This window comes from Anopheles arabiensis, chromosome X (assembly GCF_016920715.1).
Source record: "Anopheles arabiensis isolate DONGOLA chromosome X, AaraD3, whole genome shotgun sequence".
NCBI lineage: Eukaryota > Metazoa > Arthropoda > Insecta > Diptera > Culicidae > Anopheles > Anopheles arabiensis.
Genome location: NC_053519.1, coordinates 24078032 through 24095546, shown reverse-complemented (window position 1 = coordinate 24095546; position 17515 = coordinate 24078032). Strand labels below are relative to the sequence as shown.

At 36.4% G+C, this 17515-nt stretch overlaps 1 protein-coding gene and 1 long non-coding RNA gene across 6 annotated transcripts in view; one reads left to right on the top strand and one right to left on the bottom strand.

Moving 5' to 3' along the window:
• LOC120905693 (transcription factor kayak) overlaps nucleotides 1-17515 on the top strand; it is a 28628-nt gene continuing 11113 nt past the window's right edge. Inside the window, exons 1-3 of one of the 5 annotated variants that reach the window (XM_040316698.1) lie at nucleotides 1-199; nucleotides 5070-5148; nucleotides 5722-6059. In XM_040316698.1, coding sequence (XP_040172632.1) covers nucleotides 5793-6059 — 267 coding nt within the window. In that variant the 5' untranslated portion in view covers nucleotides 1-199; nucleotides 5070-5148; nucleotides 5722-5792. Of the gene's footprint in view, nucleotides 200-5069; nucleotides 5149-5721; nucleotides 6060-16570; nucleotides 17262-17515 lie in introns of those variants that run through there. The other 4 variants (XM_040316697.1, XM_040316701.1, XM_040316702.1 and 1 more) reach the window with 4 other exon arrangements.
• Nucleotides 10866-14803, bottom strand: LOC120905694. The gene is made up of 3 exons (XR_005739930.1): nucleotides 14547-14803; nucleotides 10951-11124; nucleotides 10866-10890 (listed from the first exon to the last, which is right to left on the bottom strand). It is a non-coding gene; the product is annotated as an uncharacterized LOC120905694 (long non-coding RNA).

Sequence of the window (17515 nt, the reverse complement as noted above, 5' to 3'; positions counted from 1 at the left end):
TTCATTTCATTAGACGAAAGTGTGTTGAAAGCGATATGAAGCGCAGTGCATTTATGTGACTATAGTTTTTTAAATGAGTTCTTAGAGATCTTCTTCTTTCGCTTGTATAATATACATTTTATCTGCTCCGAAATTGTGAAAGGTTAAATAGTGATCGTTGGTGTTAAATCAATTACCCCACTGCGGTAGCTTTGAAAATGTTAGTAATGCACATGATAGAATATTAACACATCGTGATACAACTTTTTCGATGTTCTTGGACTGACAGCTTAACAAAGAAACTTAATGATAACTTATGGATACTTGTGAAATATTACTTAAAACATATAAGGCATGGTGTATTTAATTAACTCCAATATCCTTTGATGATGTTATCTTTTGACCATTATAATCATTCGATTTAACCAATCGAAACGTTTTCGGTATCCGAGTTTCGTTGATAGCTAAATACATTTGTAAACATTGATATAGGGTGTACAAATTATTGTTATCTACAAAAAGATTGAAATTAAGGAAAGATTGTATTTTTTGCGGTTTCATATCAATTTATTCGTGTAAATTCTCGTATTTCCTTATTTTCTAACAACTTTTAAAATTATTCAAAGTCAACTAATCAAATAAACACTATAATTATGATCACGGTCCAAAACTCAACCACAGCTTATCGATGAGCAAAAAACCCGCCCAACATTCAATCCCAATTTAAACGAAAACTAGAGCGCAGAACCTATGCCAAATGATGTTAAAAAATCGATTATGATTCCTTAACACTGAAATAGCACAGTTTTTGATCGTTTTATAATGTGAAATAATTATTTTATCGAGTTGAAAAATAGCACAACAATCGGTGCAAAAAAAAAGGCCATTAACCAATTGTTGTGCTATGCTCATGCCTGCTAGTTTTGCTATCAGATAGCAAAAAACAGTTGTGTCATTTCGTATGGACAATCGTACAAAATTGGCATTCTAAACCTTAGGTTAGTGATAGTAGTATTTGTTTATTGAATAATTACATTATTGCGCGTATCGCACTTTTCCTACAATTTATAATGGGTCCGTCATTTTAGACTCTCCTCATTGTTCTTTAATATTCGTTATATATAACATTGTTGGAGTTCTATTTTGCTAATTCTAGGAATGGTTTTTTGGGTGATAGTGGGAAAATTATTACAAAAACCCACTGAAAAAAACCTTAGGTTAAAACTGTTTGATATTATTGATTTTTAACATCTTGTTATCAAATTTTGTAATTGTAAATTCCTTAAAAACATTCACTTCAGTTTTAAAAATCAATTTTGTTAGATCAAACAATCGTAGCACATTTTTGGACTAGCACAATTGGTCTAAAGCACAACACTTGGAACACATAGCACAGGGGTCTCCAAACTACGGCCCGCGGGCCGCATGCGGCCCTCGAGAGCCTATTATGCGGCCCGTGGCAACTTTATGAAGGTTAAAATAAATAGTTGATTATTGTGACTATTTTTAAAGAAAATGTAATTGGTGCATTTTAGAGACGTAGACCAAGCTTTAATAATAGAAAGCTAAAGGAGTTTTGTATATTATGCTAGTATTTTCTTATAAAGACGAAATTGAAACGTTCGCATTACATACAGGCAACGGAAAAATGGCCCTCAACACCGTTATATGTAAAGCAATGCGGCCCGCGAACTGAAAAGTTTGGAGACCTCTGACATAGCACAACAATTGGTACATAGAAGATGTATTGGAATACAGCTAATTACCTTTTTAAAAAACTGTTAAATTTACAAAATGTAAAAGCAATAATGTAGCTAAAATGTGTGTCTATATCGTTCACATTTGTTTATGAATTTTTATACGGTTGTTTTGTCACAATTTATGTGTCAGTCCAAACGCTGTATAAGCTCGTCCGTAATTGGTGCAATGAATAAAAATAATGAAAAAAAAAGTTTCAAATAGGGTTTGCCAATACAGTGCTCCGATCGGAAAACCGGACAAAACTTCATTCAACTTAAGCATCATTTGTCCGGTTTTTCGTTCGAGGCACTGCTTTACGACTGCTTTTTAATTACTTAATTAATGCATATGTTTTATAATTATACAATTAAACTTAATATTTTATACTCTACACCTCAGTCATATTTCCTAAGAGTTATTAAAAAACAAAAACAAAAAATGAATCTGATAGTTCAGGGTTTGATTTGTCGCAAGGATAAAACGCATATAAATGGACCAAGCGAATTTTTTCGGGGATATTGAACACAAAATCATGACTTCTCTTTCTATTCTTCAGCCCTATTCTCTCACACGCAACGATAAACTTTTGCACCCTTGAACACATCTCTTACCGTAGCAATAGACGATGCGCAATCTCAGATTGCGCATATATTTATCTGTCAAACGGAACGGTTTGATATGTTAATCTGTCATAAAAAATTATATATCTCGGACATATAATCTTGAAAATTTATGCGCAATCTTGGCGCAATCTGAAATTGTATGGAAATGACATTTATAGCTCAGGGTTGGCTGTGCGAAATGACATATGTTTTGATAAAACGAATATATGCGCAATCTGAGATTGCGCCTCATGTGTTAATACGGTTATTCATGAACAACAATCAGAACTTTATGCATTTAAAACAAATTTAAATTTTTAAAATGAAAATCAACGTCACAAGTCGTCTAAATGTATTGTACGGGGTAAAATGGTTTTTCTATGGGGTATAATGGTCTTACACGAAATGTCAAATTACATCAAAACATAGGGTCAAAATTGACCGCAATATTCGAATTTAGGCTTTAGTTTAAGCTCCTGCATCTTGGTAGAATTGTGACTACATAGAGATCACAATTTAGTATTTAGGTGTTTTGTTGAATTATTTAGTAAAATCGTAGAATATGGATGCTGGAATGCTGTAATTTGCTTGTCGATATAGTATACATACATTACAGTTTTATTTATGAAAAACTAATTTACTGTAGCGATCTTAGCCTATATCACAGCTCCATCATGTTGCTCATAACAAAAAAATGAAGACAATTTTGTCACAAGCTGGAATGACTATTTTGCACCAGTGAAACATTTTACAAACAATAAGATTACGAAATTCACAATAAATTAAAATGGCTATTTTTTCACGAAATCATAGATAAATTCTGGTGACCCCCGATATACGACTGTATTTGTGACCTAAAAAAGTCCCAAAGCAAGGCGTTGATCGAATTAATTGTATGTCGAATATCTGTGAAAGTTTATAACCGATGTTGAGAAGTCGTTATCTATGATATCGTGTATTTCATTTTAAACAATGTTCGATAATATATTAATTTTAATCCAAAAACGATAAAGATATTCAAGAACGGGTACTTTTGGAATCTTTGTATATGTGTATATAACGGTTATCAGCAAGAAATTAAAAAAAAAATTACATATGAATTTCTTCTCAATGACTACGTTCAACTGTCAAAATCAAAATCGTCGTATCTGCGAATCGTCATAACTCGAGGAGGTCGTAACTCGGGGGATACCACTAGGTATAGGTGACCGCTCACTGGATGTGTTTTAACTGGATTGCTTTTTAACTGGAGGTTCGCTAACTGGGGTGATTCTCAGTTAACGAACACTTAAACGTCAAAACATGAAACATCCGGAATCTCATGAAAAGAAATTTGTCGCAAATGTGCGTTTTCACACTAATTTAGGGCTTGTGCTTGTGACAACGCACAATGGGCATTTGCCGGGATGAAATTCAAAAAATCAATTTTGTAGTAGCGCAATTCCAAATAATAGGTTTTATTGCTAAGGGTTAAACTAAGAAAAATACCAAATATGAGCTCTTTATCTTTTCTGGTTCTCTAGAAAATACCTCTCAAAGTCGAGACTTGTTAAAAAAATGCAGAAAAATTTTCACTTTTTTGGAAAACTTTGAACCTTTGTAACTTTTTCAAATATGAACCGATTTTAATAAGTTTAGATATTTTAAAAAAGATATTCAGGTAGCTTTATAAATACATTAAAGATTTTGAGTTAAGTTAATTTTATGCAAAAATATACGATAATAACTGAAAAAACTTCCCGAAAATTTTCATCATTTTAATTTTTGACTTGATGCCATTATGGAAGTGGCATAGAGTGGCGTTGTCTCATATATGTCACATAATAGTGTAACATATATACTATCAATCTGTGAAGAAATATTCTGCGAAAGTTTGCGAACGCGAATTTTATTTAAGTTTTTTCACATCAACTTTTTCTAAAAACAGACACATGCGTAACTAGGCGGCTCCATAGGTGCCTAGTGTAGCGTATTTAGTGTATTCTACAAAAATATATTCTACGTGCTTTTGATTACCTTTAATTTTCATTACGAAGCTGTGTATCTTAGTTTCAGCTCATGTGCTTATCTAATATGTAAACTTCTATTCTAACCTAACTTTATTATTGTTATTAATGAAGCAATTCAGAATCAAATACCTTTTGGTCCTGCTCCAGATTATAGACGGATGTATGGAAAATAATTCTAAAATTATACGCATAACAGGAAAATGAATGCACCAGCATCGATTGCCGTTTTGGGAGAAGAAACTCCCAAAAGTCATGACAAACTAAATATAAGGATAGAGTGGACTATTCTACAAAGAATATTTTGCAAGAAAGAAAATGCATCCAGAAGGACATTTTGTATAATGAGCTGTATTACTCTGATTCGTTAACCAGTTCATTATCAGTAGCTACACACACTAAAACAAAGACAGGGTTTAACTTTACAAATTAAGTAAATACTTTGTTTGTAGCTATCGTTGAATTCTGATTTTCAGATAGTTGTAAAACCAAGAACATCAGATTTTTATTTTTATTATCCCTTCTGAAGGCAGTTCAGGAGTTGGAAAAGTATTGGATGAATATTTTGTGATATCAATGCCCAGGAAAATGTGTAATTCCTATTTTTTTAAACAACAGATTTAAAATTTTAACCTTCAAAGACAAAAAATATGTGCTGCTTTTCATTACGAATTTGGGAAGTACTTTATTTCAATGTACCTGCTCTATCTAATTATTTAAATGCCTTTATTCATGTCTTTAGAAATGTGAACTAGACGTTAGGAGATTGTAATAGCATCCACCTAAGTTGTTTATGTACATTTTTAATATTTGAACTACCTGTGAGTAAAAGTGATGAGAATTAGCTACAATTGTCCTATACAAAGCAGAAAATATTATCTTATTCAAAATTATTATGTTTTGTTCATATATTATGGAACATCACAGTATATTTTAAAATGGTTTATACTATTAGAAACAACAAATACAAGAGAAAAAACACACAAAATTAAAAAAAAACAAAGCAAAGATCTCTTAAAACACCATTTTATGTAGCACCACCTGGTGGTATGGATGCAAACTACATATAAAATGTTATTTACTATCATAACTCTTTACTACAAACGATAAAAATTAACAATTTCTGCAAAAATAATTTTATCCCGAAATTTGTTCTAAACTGCCCATTGTGCAATGGGGTAATTTTTAATCCATACATAAACAGTAAAAACATAGAATAAATTAAGAATAATTGGTTTTTGGTTCGAAATACACAAACTGTCTAATAAGCCATATTTGTCCTGTTTCCCTACAATATTGTTTCATTGGATTATTAATATTTTCTGAAAAAAATAAGTCATGGTGTAATTATTTTCCAAACCAATACTAACATACCACCTAAATGTCATTCTCAGATTTACGCTGCCTCTATTAGCCTGCCTCCAACATCAACGTCAACGATTTCCGAAAGAGTGAATACGCAAACATGAAGAGTCTCAACAATGTTCCATCACGCTCATGCGATGAAAACTCGCAATTAGATAGTGATGTTAGTAATAACAGTAGTAGTGGAAATATTCATGACAGCGTTATCAGCACAAGTCACGCTGAGGCCGATCACCAAATGCCTTCATTAACGGTAGTTGCTGGTAAAGATCATGTAGGAGGGAACAACAACGATCAACCTGCAAGTCTCGATCTTACTATCAACGCTCCCGTTCAACCGTTTTTAAGTTTTTGTATGTCCCGTGCGGTAAGTTTATATTGCTGTAAAACACTAATTATAACTCTGTTGTCCACACAACAGCAATTGCATTTGAAAAATTGGAAACTCCATACAAAAAATTTAATATAACCTAAAACCTTTTTTTATGAATTTTTGTAAAAAATTTTTGTAAATGCGAATAACTTTTGAGCCTTTTGCATTGTGTTTAACAATATAGAAAATTCTATCCATCGAATCATAAAACAATACTTTCAGTTTATACATTCTTCACTCTATTGGTAGTCCTTGACATACCTACTTGATATACTCGCAGCTTACTTGATATATACATTGCGAGGTTTGAGCTATAATTTGCAATGTTTTTGCTTTTCGTAGGATGCAATTGTTTGTTAGTGGAGTGAGTTGTGTGGGGACAAAACAAGATGATTATCAATGCAATTCCACTTGTGGGGCCCTTTCCGTTTTAAGTTCGTAGGCTGAAATTTGTATAGGGCCGCGGGGCCATGGGGATTCTCAGCGCTCATTTTCTCAAGCACTCATGAGTGCTTTTGAGAAATCCTCGTTCTCAGCGTTTGTCGAATCGGAACAAAACCGGTTTTGAGAATCTTTGAGAATCTTTGAGAAAGTTGACGATGCAGCGATCGGATAACTGAAATATAAGCAATTGTGCTATTTGTTTTTCGATAATCTCTTAGGAAAATGTATTAAATATTTATAATTGAAAAAGTTAAAAAAAATGCGATCAAAAACATATTTTCTATTTAAAGCTCCAAATAAAACTTGAGTGGCTTTATCAGTTTCTCAGAGTGAGAAAAATTGACGACGGCCACGAGCTCGCGCCTGAGAACAAGTTTTGAGTGCTTGAGAAACTTAAATGAGTGCTTGAAAATGTTTCCTCAGCTTGAGAAAGCCCCGTGGCCCCGCGGCCTAGCATTTTTCGAGCACCCTATCCAAGTGGGTATAATATACAGGTGGGCTTATCCCAAGGTGTATGAATTTAGAAGGCTGATTTTTATCGCTTTTGCTGTGAACAATATTCATCGGCGTTTTATCCATGTGACAGTAACGGTCCGTCAAATTGGAGTTCAGGAATTGTGTACAAGCAAAGATGCATTTCAAAATTATTTTGTTCTCTTTTAACTATCTGTTTTGTTCTCTTTGAAATCAGCTGTAGTTATTTAGCTGAAATAAATCGATCAGAGCAATTTTTAACCTTTCTTTGCCCAATATTTATCCTTGGGAATATAATCAATCATTCATGAGCAAATCTGATCGCGCCCGGGACGAATCGGCTTTTGTTTACATATTCCTTATATTTGCATATACATATATGTTTATAGATAGCATGGAATAATCTCGACTGCAATACGGAGGCTAGTTTTGCGTGTGAAGTTGTATGGAGTGTTGACATGATTTCGGTCGTCAAGTGTTAAACTCCATGTAAAATAGCTGATCGATATTGTTACCGCCCCCGCAGTTTGATTTTGTGAAACCCTAACAGTGGGTACTCAAAATTTGAAATTAAAAACTTCCTGCCGTATGTCCCTGGGAGATGATAATGTGCCCGTAAAAGTGTGCCGCAGTCTTGCGATACAAATCCGCAGATCCCGGTATCGTCAACGTTTTCAAGTGTCGTTCCACAGTCTTGCGATTGACTCCCGCTGATTTTTCAAAGTGTCCCGCGGTCTAGAGTTCTACCGGAAAACCCTGTTAGTATTCTGGTAACAATTATGTTTACAGTTCGTACTCACTTAATGGGACATCTTGTTTTCCTGAACTCAGTTGTTATCAAAATAAATTCATACTTATTTATTTCCTGTCCATTTTATTGACTGAACTGTCAGCAAACTATTCAGCGCTCAACTAAAGCATGTCAACTAAAAAGCGTTCAACTAATGAATTCTGACTGTAATATGACCAAAGTAGTCTGGTTAGGGGGCTTGCTCTTCTGTTTCATAAACTGCGCTTGCTACAAGCGTGCACGATCAACGAATGTCATCTCGTAGCGTCTTAAATGGACTACGTACAGAAGTTTGTCGTCGCATGAGAACGTTTCTTCGGTTTGGTCGCCAACATCTTGGCACTATAAGGTAACAGTCAGACCACCGCCAGAGAGCCCAGGTACATTTTTGAGGTTCCAAAAGAAGCTAAAAATGAAAACAGAGGTACAAGTGGCTACATTACTTGGTTAGCTGGGCCGGATACCCACCAAACAGTGAAATAGTGCTTGATAAACATGAACACATATATCAGGAGGCAGAAGTCCTCTCGCTTCGCAATGGCAAACAAAACTCAACGCGATCATATTGGGTGAATTTCGGCTGAATTTTGACTAGTCCGCAAACTGGTACAACATCCGTCACATGTGTTCCATCGATTTTTTCTGGACCAACCTGATGCAAAAACTCTACTCTAACAAAACGATGTTGCGAAAACCTAGGATGCCTATAGGCATGTCTTGTCATCATGGCGAAAATTCCGGCGATAACTGATGAATAGCAACTCCCAAAGTCTTAAATTGATTTGTCCAAGGAAGCTTCAATAATTACCTTTCAAATGATGTACATGTAGGCTTGTACATGGCTTGTAGGCAGCCTTTCAAAATATGGCTACTATTATTGAATCCGTCCGTAGCGGCGGCGTACGGCGCTCATTTGTAAATGAATTTATAACAGCCAAATGACAGTAATACCACACCTGTTAGTATTCGTAGTTCAGTGCTTTGTCGCCATAACTACGATCAAAGATACCGTTGATCGGTTTTCAGAATCGGTAATGAAATTGTGATTCAGTTGAAAGTGCAAACATTACGTGCATCTGTTATAATCATTTCGCCTTTACACTTAAAATGTTTTTCATTCTGTTTTCCGACGACGACGAAATACAGGAAAAAAGAGATTTGCGTAACAAACGTAGAGTTTTACGGAAAAAAGCAAATCCTTTTAAACAATCAGACACAGCGTAAGTAACATAAATTTGTATTTGATTAAAATTTTAATTTCTTCGTTTATTTGTAGGTTTCTTCAATGTTTCAGGGTTACGAAACCAATTTTTTCCTTTATTTTGGAAAAAATTGAGCCTCATTTAGAATGTATTAAAAGTAATGGAGTGAGTGCAAAAATTAAACTTGCTTGTTTGATTTTCTTCGGAGAGGGCAGATATCAGCACGGAACTGGACAAGACTTCCACGTAGCCATGGCACAAAAAACGTTTTCAAACACTTTGCGAGATTTGATACCACCTCTTATCACACTATTGGGCGATTGGAGACAATTGAATATGACAGAATCTGAAAGAATGGAGGCAAAACAATATTTCTTTGAAAGGTCGGGAATATCAGACGTGGTGATGTGTGTAGATGGGACCCACATAAGGATAGTAAAACCCAAATATCGCCCCCTTCGCTATAACAATAGAAAAAATTATTACAGCCTCAATGCTATGATTGTAAGTGTGGATACAAATATAGGGCATTGTATATATTATAATTATTATATTTTTTTTCTATTTAAACAGGTTTGTGATCACAAATATCGCATCAGAGCTGCGGACGCTAGATTTTCAGGATCTCATCATGACGCTTATATTTGGAGTATTAGTCCCATTCGCAAACATTTTAGAGATCTACATAGTTCTGGAATAACTGACAAGTTGTTGGGTATGTACATATGTATACCAAACATTTGTTTTACTGGCGATAATTTGTTTATTTTTCATCATAGGAGATGCAGGGTATCCTTCCGAACCATGGCTTATAACACCCAATCGTAACACAGATTCAGGCACACAAGAATCTATTTTTAATACATTTCATGCCAGAGGACGAAACATCGTTGAGAGAACAATAGGAATACTGAAATCCAAATTTAGATGCCTGCTTGGAGCAGATGGGCGTCTCAATTATTCGCACTACACAACATATGTATAGAAAACAATATTGGTTGGCATCAGAATCTTGATAAAATGTTTTTGTTTAGAAATGATTAAATTAAAAACGATATAATAAAAAAAACATTAATCCCAGCATAAATATTCTAATGTTTTCATATGTTATCGTAAAGGAAGGAGTTTCATTTTCTTTCTCAGCATACCTTTTGTAAATTAAAAAATATGTATTTACATTAACACTGCAATATTTTTGGTTATATTTAATTGGGTTTATTTTTTCAAATAGCCAGTCGTTCATAGCTTATATCTATCTGCTTGTTCGCTTTTGCCAATTTTAATTCTAACTTCTTATTAGCTATTTTCATCATTAGTTCTAACTTCTTATTTGATATTTCGCGTTTTTGGTCCAACAGCTGTTGATTCAAAGCTAACTTCTTATTCGCGATTTCTCTTTTAAAAGTAAGCTTTTCTTTTTGAAGAGCCAGTTCTTCTTTTCTAACCTCTAGTTCCTTCACTTTGAGGTCAAAAATGTTCTGCTGCATTTGATTATACTTTACTATCTCTATCAATTTCAATTGCGGCAGAGTTTTCTTTTTCGCGGGATTTGGGAAGGAATCTAGCTCTTGATCTTCTTGGTGCTCTTCATTTGCTACGCCGTTTTCACCAGATAGCATGTCTTCAATTAGTGGCGGCAAAAAGCTACCACTTGATAGAACAGGTCGTTGTTCATTTTCTGTTGTTGGTGGTGGCAATGATGATGGTGGCAATGATGATGATGGCAATGATGATGAAACACCCATCACAGGACCTTGCGTCCCTGTGGTGCACATAGGCATGTCTAGCAAATCTATAACATACTGCTCTAAGGCAGAAAAAGTATGCAGATTGCAAGGCCCCCCTCCTGTCGCTCGATACTCTTGATGATTAAAAGATATTTTTTTTTTGATGATGACCTGTAATCAGACCAGACCTGTAATTGAATTTAAGACTAATTAATTTTCGAGTCACATGCAAAAAATAAATAAATTACCTTCTTCCATCCTGAGCCATCCTTGGTTGGTGGACCTAATGGATTCAATTCCTTCGACACTAATTCCCAACATTTTGCGCTCCCCTTTGACAAATCCTTGACCACGTCAGTATTCGACTATATTAAAGCAACAACTCGTTCAAACTGCTGCTTGGTTGTTGTTTTACGTTTGTCCTAGAAGGTTTTAAAATATGTAATAGTTAGTTGATTCGTTAATCGCTGATCGTTAATTAATAGCAAAAACGAATGTAGGCGGTAGATTTTTTTTATTAAGTACCACGATTTTTTTATCATTTCAACGGCCTTGTAGGTCGAATATCGTGACACTAAAAATTTAACATTTTTGATGATGAATAGGACGTGAGGGGGGGTAGCATTTTTCGTAGGGCCCAATTGTCTTCGGGAAATCAGACGACCACGGGACCTCATTCGACCTATGGGACTAATAACTGGTCGATCATCATTATCATCATCATTTTTTTCTTCCTTTTCTTCTTCTTTTTCTTCTTTTTCTTTTTTTTTCTTCTTCTTCTGCTGCTTCTTCTTCTTCTTCTTCTTCTTGCATGCTGGCCTAAACACATGCTGACATAACATGCTGGCCTATACAGGCTTTGGAGGCTTTTTTACTTTCACGAAGCAAGATGGTCAATCCTTGCAAACGGGCCACGATCTATATGAACCCACGATGTGCATGCTGTTAAGTCGTGTGGTTCATATGCCATATGTCTGCCTTCTTACGACACTTCATAATGCCGAACTTAGATAGTTTAATTGGTTTAGTCCATGCATAGTTATACCTACCTTTGAATAGATAACATTTTTTCCTTGGCCTTGGCCTCATAAAGACCCGACGAACAAAACTAAAATTCTATATTATTATTTTGAGCGTGAATAAAGAGGACATCAATCATAAGTTGAATCAATTGTAAACTAACTCGACAAAAATTGCCAAGCAATATAGCATTTTTGAATTTTTTTTCACTAATGAGACAAACAAAACAACAGCTAAACTTATACATAAATTTAAAGTAGTTATTTTTATTCAGGAGGGACAGTTTTGAATTATAAATCATATTTAAATTTTTTTTAAATTGGTAGCGTAAAGAAAATAAACAAACTACAATGAGAAAAAGGGTTTACGATGTACGAAAATGGATTCAGGTTTCAAAACAGAGTGAAAAAATAATAGAAATGCACGGATCCGCGACAAAAAATCTGGCGGATTTGCTCCCATACAAATGGGAACGAACGTCCCAGCGTAGTACAGTTCATTTTGTGTGTAACCGCCGAATTATAACACAAATTCAAAAATGAGCAACCTATGACAACAAGATGAACACCAATGAGTGTAAATGAGCGTCGGGACGTACGCCGCCGCTACGGACGGATTCAATAATAGCAGCCTATGTCTCTTTGTTTTTTTTTTACAGCCAGCAGAAAAAAGGGCTTTTTTTCATGTAAACGTTACGGGGATATCGATCACGAGTTCGAACATACCGAACGATCCGTCATTCTACAGTACTTTAATTAAAGTTGAAAGTGTACGATGGTATAAGATGTTGTTCTAAAAGATATTCAGTAATTTGTATACGAATAGTTTCTTCCCATGTTTCAAAATGAAAACAAATTCAAAACCTTTCGCGGGCCGGATTTGGCCCGCGGGCCGGACTTAGCCGACCGCTGTTCTAAAGCAGTTAGTAGACGAAAGGTTTTTGGCGCAATTTCAACCTTAACAGCGTACTGTGATGTTTATTTTTTTGTTCTAGAAAACATTTGGCTGTTAATTACACATCACTTCAGTATTATGTACAGAACTAAAGTTAAATTTAAGTACAACTTTCGTGATAACTTAGTATATGTTCAAGCAACAAAAGCAACATGCTTTCTTGTTCGATTCAACAGACCATCAAAGCAGAGAGAGCGAGCAAGGGTGATGCTTTGGTGTTTGGGTGCTTATCTTGTTTGAATTTAAATGGTTTCGTTGTAGGTCCGGCAAAAATCAAGGCCACACGACTTACGAGCGTATGAAATCATAGTGGGTAAATCGCTCGTGCACAGCTGTCTTCGTGTATCCCTGAGTGCGTCATATCGTCATACTCGTTTGCCATTGGTTCAACCATATGTTCACAAGGGGGCTTCTTTAACTACAGCTACGTAAGCATTGCTTTCCGAGAATTCGATTTCTCTTGGATGAGTTTTTTTATGTATTGTAATGGTCGTGCCGCTCATTTCAGGCATTTTATGGAGTTTTGTGAATGAGTCTATATTTGAGGCACTCACAACGCTGCTTGCTTACCATGATGCGTCATCGTTATTTCTCAGATGATTTTGGCTGGTTGTTTGTGTTGTTTTTTATTTCTTTTTTTTATGAAATAAGGTCTGCTAGAATCTATGTACTATGAAACCCGTCAAAACGAGTATCCTTTAGGGGAAGGTTGGTAAAGACGGCAACGTTAAGGACAATGTTAACGATCTAGAGGTGTTTAAATTCAGCGACCATAAATAGTGCAGATCTTATAACTTTATTTTAGTTTCTTTCAAATTAATTGGACTTGTTATCAATTGAAAATGTAGTTTTTTTTTAATCTAACTTTGATGTAAAACAGACACTTGATGTGGGAAAGATGGACACCATGAAGGGTTAGATGCTGAAGAGGTTTATTATATTTTAACATTACCTTTCGGTTTTCACTACTTCACTGGTCAGTGAAAAAAATGATTCGTGCAATCTGTTTTATGCACTACATGGCTCGTGCAAAGCGGGATTCTACTCGTTAAGAGAGGTATTTGTTTAAAAAAATCGAAAACTATGCATTTATGTTGACAAAGAAAATGAATCTAAATTCGTCGCACTAGAGCTCCTGCTATTTGCATTGGAGGACATTTTCTGTGAAGCATTATTCTCCTTTCTTTCTTTTCCGCATACCTATATATGTGCCTTTCCGATCTATACGCCTCCGTCTTTCAATCGCTTCGTCATCGTGGCGTACTAGATGTGTAAGTTGTTGTTCATTTATATCTTGTCTACATCATTTTAACGCCTTTTTCGGTTAGTGCGATTTGGATCTTCCCATTTCAAGCTTCTGCTCTCGTACGCTTTTTGTCATTGAGTCCCACAATTTTATTCTTCCTCTTTTACCTTAGAACAATAGAGGTAGAACAATCTACCCGTTGTGGGTTAAGGCTAGAATGGACCATCCTCCTGTGGCTAAGACTGGTTAATTAAATTGTGCTACAACTGCATTAGGTAGCTGAAATTTCAGCTTGTCAGTGAAATAATGTTCATCATTTTATTTGTTATTGTTTTTTCTGTTTGAAATGAGTAACAATACTTTTAATACATCTAAAATCATCGAATCAAATAGTCTTAAACCATTTTTTAACTAAATATTATTGCTTCAGCATAAATAAACTCTTAAGCGCCCTTCTCGATTGAAACAATCTAGGCTGCAAATCTGAGGCTAGTTAGCTGGTTTGAGGTTTTGAATGGAGTGTTGACATTATTTCTGCCGCCTACTGTCACATTCCATTTAAAAAAGATGGCTAGTCTCGTAAAACTACTCTACCAATTGAAAGATAAAAAGGACAGGACTTACCCTTTTCCCGATTTCATTAAAATAATTGATTAAACTGATGAACTATCGATGCATTTACTCCACGTCTTTATTTAAACAATTGGACAAAATCCGATCCGCGGATTGTTGGGTTTCCCATTGAAATTGGAAACCGGTACGATATGCATAATACGTAGTAAACTCTCTTTCGCGCATCATTCTCTTTGATTTCTCTCATTTTTAAGAGTGGTATGTTTTGCTACCTATCCGTCCCCGTACACTTGTGACACGTTCCCTCCACATAAAACTTTTCCATAAAAAACTGGTAACATTTGGTTCCAATTATGTTCCCACCTAATGAGGCAGAACAGAAGTGGAAAAAGGTAACTCATCTGAGAGTCACTCACTTTTGCTGAGTGCCCCTATCATTTTCAGTGAGAGCAAATGAAGTAGAGCACATTCGTATCAAATTGCTCTCTTCCAATTGCTAATGAAGGTGTACCCTACGGACAAAGAGCGGGTAATTTTTATCATGGTGTGCGTAAAAACCTAGAATCAAACCGATGGAAGATTTCGTTTCGGCTTAAAAAAAGGGGAGAGAATCGGTACCACGGTTATCTCCCGCTCCCATATAAAATACACGGTGCGCTCTCTCGGTTTCCGAGGTTCTTTCTCGGTTTCCGAGAATACTTTTAAAAGAACCTCGGAAACCGAGAGTGTGCGAACACACGGCGTCCACGGGGCTGCCCACGCCCGAATGCAGAGCCGATGGCATACGATTCTATCTTACCCATTAACATGAGAGGGACAGAGCTTATACCCCGAACGTACCCGAAAGGTAAGCATGCTTCACTCATCAGGATCTAAAGGCAAGGACAAGGCAAAAGAGACACAGACAAATTTCCTCACGGCTACACATGTCCTTTTGATGCGTTGTCTATGCGTCTCGCTCGGTATCACAGCGGCATATGGCAGGTAAGCAGTACAAATGCTGCTACCTGATACGCACACATATTTATCGAACACAACTGTTCGGTTCGGCTCGGTAAACTTCACGAGGACGCCGGAACAAAAGGGCGCAGACTTTTTCATGATTTTGTATGACTTCGGCTGTTTTGGACCTCGCGTGTAGGCGCAGACAGAGAGCGCACCGTGTGTTTCATATGGGAGCGGGAGAGAACCGTGGTACCGATTTTCTCCCCTTTTTTTAAGCCTAGGAAATCTTCCATCGGCTTGATTCTTGGTTTTTACGCACACCATGATAAAAATTACCCGTCCTACGGACAAAGAGCGGGTAATTTTTATCATGGTGTGCGTAAAAACCTAGAGTTAAGCCGATGGAAGATTTCCTAGGCTTAAAAAAAGGGGTGGGAACGGGTACCACGGTTCTCTCCCGCTCCCATACAAAATACACGGTGCGCTCTCTCAATGCTCGCGCGCAAAATCATAACATAAATTGTCCAGGACTTAGGCTGACGCACGTGCGGCCGCTCGCTGTCGATCCTTGAGCTGTACTGACGATTTCGTGTGGTAGCAAGAACGAGAGCACACAGAGGAACTTTCGGTACAGCAGTGCAAGCGAGACACCGACATCAGCACAGCGCTGCGAGCAGATCAAACTGAGCGAGCTGGCCGAAAATGAACGCACACATTTCCACATGTGTAACTGTGTTAGTGCCAAAACTGTGTCGAAACCAAAACGCGCTCTCGCCTCTGTATATTTCACACCGATTCTCCGCTTAACTCTAGGTTTTTACACACACCATGATAAAATATCTCGCTCGTTGTTTGTAGGGCGCTCTTTGTTTGTAGGGACGTTCTGCGTTGGGAACGTCTTACAAATGTATGAGTCCCCGTATAGTCCAAAGTATCGGCAAGGGGTGGCGTGAAACACAAAAATGAGAGAATGAGCGAGAGGGTTGGGCTAGCTTTGTTCGATCGTGTTCGCTCATGTTTGTTCGCACCTTGGCAACTCATTCTCCATAGTCATTCAGTACATGTAGGTCTCAGCGCGAACGCTGCGTGTGTGTTCTTCATATATATACGCGGTCAAAACATCGGTACAGTTTAGTTTGCAGTTAATACAGCTAAATAGTAGGTTCAGTACTATCTATAAAAACAAATAAAAAAAAGTTTGCAAACATTTTGGGGGACTTCACTTGTACTGTAAATGACTTGTAGCGTCCCTATAATCAGAGTAACTAACCAGCGTTCGCAAAAATCCGAGTGACGCACTGCAATACGAGTTTGAAAGCACTTTCAAAACTACGGTAAAAATACATCAATCAAATTGAGCAAGCAAACTATTTTGCTTGAAAAAATCTAAGTTTGTGTGTTTGTGGCTAAAAACTTGTGAGCGTGTGTTTTTCTTGATGTGGCAAAGATAAAGTCGAAAGTATAGATTATTCGTAATTACGTTCTGGCAATAGAACCGACGTATAGGTTTTTTTTTTTTAATCTTGCTTACGTTATCATTTACACGAGAAAACCAGTTAACGTGACGTCAGTGCTGTACGAACCGCTTAGTTGTTTTTTTGTTAAAAGATAAATATCCCCTAGTTCTTTGTGTGTAACTGTATTGTTCATTGTTTAGTGGTGTGGTGCGGGTTTATTAATCTTTGAGGCTACGTATCCTGTGAGACATAGCCAGCCGACCAAATGACGAGGGATGATGATGTGCTTGTAATAAATGATGTTTATTTTAACGTGTATAATACCAATCCACCAATCACACCATTGACACCTATACGAAAACTCGTAAGTACACGAATAACCGAACACCAACTCAACTTTGTTATATGTATCTCGTTTTTTTCGCATTTTTGTCGATCGGTCTTTTCAACTTTTCCTCTCTCTCTCATGCGTCTCTTTGCATTTATTTTTCTCTCTCTATTCGGCACTTGTTTTTTTCTCTTTGTATCTTGGTGTTACTTTTTGACTCTGTTTGTCATCTGCATCATCGTGGTATGCAATCATTTTGAGCTGAATGGGTGAGATAATGCGAGTCAAAA